The 5,888-nt window shown below is 56.9% G+C and overlaps 1 protein-coding gene across 1 annotated transcript in view; it reads right to left on the reverse strand.

Annotated features, from left to right (window-relative positions):
- Positions 1 to 398: 398 nt before the first annotated feature.
- The window catches only part of DMBT1 (deleted in malignant brain tumors 1), a gene marked incomplete at its 3' end in the record, with an annotated part of 32,897 nt that continues 27,407 nt past the window's right edge, over positions 399 to 5,888 (reverse strand). The window contains exons 14-19 of the mRNA XM_010295915.1: positions 5,607 to 5,872; positions 4,716 to 5,045; positions 4,122 to 4,445; positions 2,681 to 3,019; positions 1,693 to 2,001; positions 399 to 722 (exon numbers count right to left, since the gene is read on the reverse strand). Of these exons, the coding sequence (XP_010294217.1) occupies positions 399 to 722; positions 1,693 to 2,001; positions 2,681 to 3,019; positions 4,122 to 4,445; positions 4,716 to 5,045; positions 5,607 to 5,872 (1,892 nt within the window). The remainder of the gene's footprint in view (positions 723 to 1,692; positions 2,002 to 2,680; positions 3,020 to 4,121; positions 4,446 to 4,715; positions 5,046 to 5,606; positions 5,873 to 5,888) is intronic.

The following is a 5,888-nucleotide window of genomic DNA, read 5'->3' on the forward strand; positions in this document are numbered from 1 at the left end:
CCCCAGAGCGGGGCAAAGGGCCAGAATCCCCTCCCTCACCCTGCTGGCCACGCGGCTTTGGGGGCAGCCCAGGACATGGTTGACTGCCTGGGCTGCGAGTGCACGTTGCCGGCTCATGTCCAGCTTTTCATCTACCAGTACCCACAAGTCCTTCTGGGCAGGGCTGCTTTCCATCCCTTCATCCCCCAGCCTGTGCTGATACCGGGGGTTGCCCTGACCCAGGTGCAGGACCTTGCTTTTGGCCTTGAGGTGAAGGTCCAGGAGATACACATGGGTGAGAACTGCAGGAAGCCCCTACACCAGCCCTGCACACAGTATCTCCTCCAAAGGGCACCAGCTGCCTGCCCCTGGCTACCAGCAGAATCTCTGCCTCTGGCCAGCCCCTTCCTGACTCTCACCTGCGCACACCACGCCGGCGTCCTCCCCGTGGTGGCAGTTGTGGATGCCCCACATCTTGGCTTGGCACTTGGAAAAGTCAGTTTCCTGCCCCGTGCAGCTCACGTCGTCCAGCCAGATGGGGCCAGCTCCCCACCCAAACCGAGCCGAGCCAGGGGCCGAGATGGCCACTCCGCAGCCCAGCTGCCGGCAGACCACCGCTGCGTCCCTCAGGTCCCAGCCGTCGTCGCAGACTGTCCCCCACTCGTTGTTGTAAAACACCTCGACCCTCCCGGTGCACTTGCTCAAACCACTCACCAGGCGAAGCCTGGGGATGCTGGCAATCCCTGAGCCTGAAAAATACCCCAAAATGGGCATTATTAGAGATATGCTTGTGCATCTTAACAGCAGCTGCGTTGGACAACGCAGGACATCCCCGCGGCAGTTCTGGATGGCATTGCTGCAGTGAGTTTCTATATCCTTTGCTCTTTATCAGGGTCTTGCAGCAAAGTGAGCACAGGGGTTTTTGCAGGGTGGAAGGAGCTGTGGAAGATGCCTTCCACCAGTTGCACCCTGAGGGTGGATGCACTGTGGTTCAGAGGTTGGGACAGGAGAAAGTGCACTTTTCTCCACCTGAGGGATACCATGATGGGAAGACAAGATGCACAAGTGTCCTTCACAGTATTTCTCTGTGCTTTCCTTCCTGCTTGCTTGGAAGGTGCATCACCTAGGTTCACCTGGCTTTACTCAGTTTTTGCCCTAGAGGAAATGGCAAAGGATCTTTTCCTGGTTGTCCCTGTCCTGACTGCTCCTGACTGCCACATTGACTTGCCTGTGGACGTTGACCTTCTAAGGCCAAGGCTAGACTGGTAGCACCTAGCTCAAAAGTGGTGTATCACATGAGAGCAGCTGGTTCCACTGCACCTTTCTGCATTTATCTGCACATCCTGGCATGTTCCAGTGCCTGCAGCGCAAGTCGCTCTGCCTGCTTTTCAGCTGGGGCAGGGCACAGTCACATCTGCTGCCACTTGAGCAGTACCCATGCACCCTCCAGCTACCGCTCCCACAGGTTCCAGGTGCTTTGCCCCATGAAATCATCTTGGACACCTCCAGTGGTACCAGACACTGAGGCACGCTTAAGCCATGCTGCTTTTTTCCCAGCATATCATGTTTTTCCTTGTCTTTGAACACCGTTATTTTAACGCAGTTTCTACCAACCTGAGCAATTTCTTGGGCAGTTTGTTCCCAAACAGTTCCCAGCCTGCAGAAGGATAGGGCTTGGTCCATCTTACAGTGAAAACATGTCGTGAGGATTACCTGAGCACACAACGCTGGCGTCTTCCACGTGGTTACATGTATGGTGTCCCCAAGGCTTGACCAGGCATTCAGCAAGGGTGGCTTCTGTCCCAAGGCAACTCACCCCATCTAGCCAGATGGGGCCAGATCCTTGCCCAAACCCAGATAAACCTGGGGCTGATATGGCCGTCCCGCAGCCCAACAGCCGGCACACCACGGCTGCGTCATTCAGGTCCCAGCCGTCATCGCAGACGGTCCCCCACTGCTGGTTGTGAAAGACCTCCACCCTGCCGGCACAGCGGTGTGGGCCGTTCACCAGCCGCAGGGCTTCTGAGCTCCCCCGGTCCAAGTCTAAAAACAGAATTGGAGGACAATAAATCCTGGTCAGGAATTAGGTCAGCCTGTCCAGTGGCTGTCAACGCGGTAGATCTCCCCTTGGCAACATGTCTTGCAACATGTAGTATTTCTGCTACTGCTGCACCCTGGGTGTGCGTTGCATGAAGACCTTTTGGGACAAGCCTGCTAGGACCATGTCCAGTAGATTGTGAACCTGGCCAAGTTACTGAGGAGCTCCCATGATGTGAGTATCCTCATGGGGACAAGCAGGCGAGGAGGCATCAAGTGCACCTGAGCAAGGAATAGCTTGGTGAAGAGAAGGGACTTCCTGAAGACCAGAGGCTGTGCGGTAGCATGGATCAGAAGAAAACCACAAGGGCAGCGGCAACCTTGGTATGCCAGGGCTTTTTGCATGTGATGGAAAGCAATGATGGATAGCCTGTGTCTTACAGGCTTGGGATTTCTGGGAATCCCAGGCTTGCGATTTCCAAGCACTTTGCCTGAGGGAAGCCAGGGACCGGTAGACCTAACGGAAAACACCTTGTGCTCCCTGGTGGGACTCCAGGAACAAGGGGTGGTTGAGCCAGGACAGGGAGGAGTTGGATGGGTGAATTTGGTCAGACTGCATGGCCTCCCCCAAGGGATGACTGATCCCTGACTCACCGCCACTGACCTGCAGCCAGAGAGCATGAGACGCCTGCATGCCCCCTCGACTTGCAGCTCTTGGTGCCCCAGAACTTGACCTTGCATTCAAAGAGGGCCCCCTCCGTCCCGGTGCACTCCACAGCATCCACCCAGATCAGGCCATCTCCTGTCCCAAACTGGGTAGACGCAGCGGCCGAGCGCGCCACCCCACAGCCCAGCTGCCGACACACCACATGGGCTTCGGCCAGGTCCCAGCCGTCAGTACAGATGCCCCCCCAGCGCTGATCATGAAACACTTCAACTCTCCCGGAGCATGAGTCTGAGCCGTTCACCAGGCGGAGGCTTCCGAGGTCAGAAATGCCCGATCCTACAATATCAGAGAGCGTCCACAGGTTAAGGAGGCACCTTCTGCCCCATGAAACCTCTGGCTGCCATCAATGGGTTTACACCAGAGGCTGAGCAGCCTTGGGGGTCAAGGATGCTCTTGTGATGACAGAGAGGGCAGACCCTTGAGGTGTGGTGTGAACTGGCCCGAGTGGTGCCCAAGGCTTGATTAGCATGGGCTTCACCAAACTGTATTCAATGAACCCTAATATAATTTGCCCTCCTAAAGCAGACACATAGGACAGGGTCCAGTCGCCAAGACATAGGCATCCTTGCGCCATTTGGGACTCCTGGGATATCTCTCCTGCCCTCCAGCTGCTGCTCCTGACAGGCACAGGTTTCCTGTAGGATCTCTTAGCCCAGCTAGGGTGAGATGCTACCTTCCTATGCTGGGGAAACTGACTTCAACACTGGCTGTCTCAGTCAGTGACACCTGGATATTAAGCAAAATCCATCCTGATATTAAGCAACCTGGTTGCAACCCAGTGGCTCCAGCTTCTTAACAGCCACTACAATGGGCTGTGGGATTCCTCCGGCACAAAGTCAGAGCTGGAGAGGAGAGAGAGGGATGGGAGATGGGCTGTCATGGGCTCATGCAGCTCTGAGCATCATGGGGTACATCTACTATGTATTAACCAAAGCTGTCAGAGTCCTCCCTGACCATGAGGCCAGCTCTAATGGCAGAAGACCCATTCCTACTGCAGTCTGCCCCACTGTGAAGAAGTAGGTGGCCATGTTGCAATTTGCCTGATGGGAATCATCTCTAGCCCATGCTAACTGCCAGGATTTGTGATAAATAACATCAGTCAAAAGCATGCCAGAGGCCGTATTTTTAGTGATAGCTGTGCAAATGGGCAAGGTGTTTGTTTTTCCTGGACTTTAATGTCTGCATACAGCTGCCCTCTTCCACCAGGATGGACCACGAGGGGCTGACTTCAAAGCAAAGGGTCTCCAGGCTGGCTGCAAACTGTTCCTGTGTCACAAGCCCTTGCACCCGTAGGGGAAAGCAGAGTCAAGCCTGAGTACAGGAGGACCATGGTACGGTTTGCTACAGTGCTTCTGGTGCCATGATGTGTGACAGTTACCTGAGCACACCACGCTGGCATCTTCTCTGTGCTCACATCCATGGATGCCCCAGCTCTTGGCCCTGCATTCGGAGAGAGCAGCCTCCGTCCCCACACAGCGCACGTTGTCCAGCCAAATGGGTCCCTGTCCCTGCCCGAAGTGAGCCCGCTGCGGAGCTGATACCACCAGCCCACAGTCCAGTTGCCGGCAAACCACTTTGGCATCTGCGAAGTCCCAGCTGTCATCGCACACCGTCCCCCATTTCTCACTGTGAAACACCTCGACCCTCCCAGCGCAGCGACCTGGGCCATCCACCAGCCGGACTGGGGTGAAGTTGGAAACAGCTGAGCCTGCAAACAGGCAGGGAGATGCTCAGAGCATCCATCACCTCTGTGGGAAGAGGAAGGACCCTGCATTTTGGTGCATAGCATGCATGGTCATGCCACCTCTGAACCCACAGCATCTCATCCTCACCCTGTGGAGACGCTTCTCAAAGGGCTTAGAGGTACTTGACAGAGCAGTAACTGGGGTGAAGCTGGCGCCTTACTCCCAACTGGGATGGGGGAAATTACTGGTGCATCCTGACCCACTGCCGGTGCTGGAGTGAAACCCACCTGAGCACACCACGCTGGCGCGCTTTCCGTGGCTGCAGCTGCTTTCTCCCCATGGGCTCGCCTGGCATTTCGTAAGGGTCAGCTCCGTCCCTTGGCAGTTCACATTGTCCAGCCAGACACGCAGGGGTCCGGTGCCAAAGTCCGTCCCCTCCGATGCTGGCAGCGCCGTCCCGCAGCCCAGCTGCCGACACACAACCTCGGCGTCCTGCTTGTCCCAGCTGCTGTCGCAGACGGCTCCCCACTCCTCCTGGTGAAACACCTCGACTCTGCCAGCGCAGCGGTGCGAGCCGTTCGCCAGCCGGAGGTGAGGTGGTTCGGGGATGATTGAGTCTGCAAACACCCGAGAGAGTTACTAATGCCTTCGGACAGTCACCAGTTTCCCTCCATGCACTTAAGCTCCCTACTGCACTTAAGCTCCCAGCCCCTCTCAAGCTGCCAAAAGGCACAGAGGAGCAAGAACAGGAGGAGTGAAACCCACAACTCCCCCCAGGAGCACCCTGCACCAGAGCACCTCCCTGCAGGTTGTCCACGTTGGTCCTGCATCCTCCTGGACCCCAGCCCCACTCCCTGCAAGAATTGCTCGCCAGGCAGGTTGCTTTCGATGAGCTTCCCCACAATGAGTTGGTCCTGTTGTTGGAGCTGGAGGGTTCCCAAAGAGGTGGGAAATAGGGGTCCCTGAAGGAATGCCTCTCATTACCTTAAATAAACACCTTGGGGTGGGAAGAGCAGCCCTCCGATGGGACCATCAGGTGCAGGGAGGGGCCAGGAGAACCCCACGGGCTGCTGATGCTGACCTCAAATCTTCCCTGGGGGTGCAGACCTGCCATCATAATGACATGCCCCCCCCTCCCACCACTTCGCATGGAGTGCTGCCGAAGGAGCATTGGTCACCTGAGCAAACCACACCAGCATCTTCCCCGTGGTAGCAATTATTGATGCCCCATGTCCGGGCCTGGCAGGCAGACAGCGTGCTCTCCGTCCCCGTGCAGTTCGTCTCGTCCATCCAGATGATGCCATTCCCACGCCCGAACTGACCTCCCCACGGGGCCGACAGCGCTTGCCCGCAGTCCAGCTGCCGGCAGACGACCTCGGCGTCCAGCAGGTCCCAGTTGTCATCGCACACGGTCCCCCACTGCTTGTTATGGAAGACCTCGACCCTGCCAGCACAGCGGC

The sequence above is a fragment of the Phaethon lepturus genome, unplaced genomic scaffold (genome assembly GCF_000687285.1).
Source record: "Phaethon lepturus isolate BGI_N335 unplaced genomic scaffold, ASM68728v1 scaffold20591, whole genome shotgun sequence".
In the NCBI taxonomy this organism is placed as follows: domain Eukaryota; kingdom Metazoa; phylum Chordata; class Aves; order Phaethontiformes; family Phaethontidae; genus Phaethon; species Phaethon lepturus.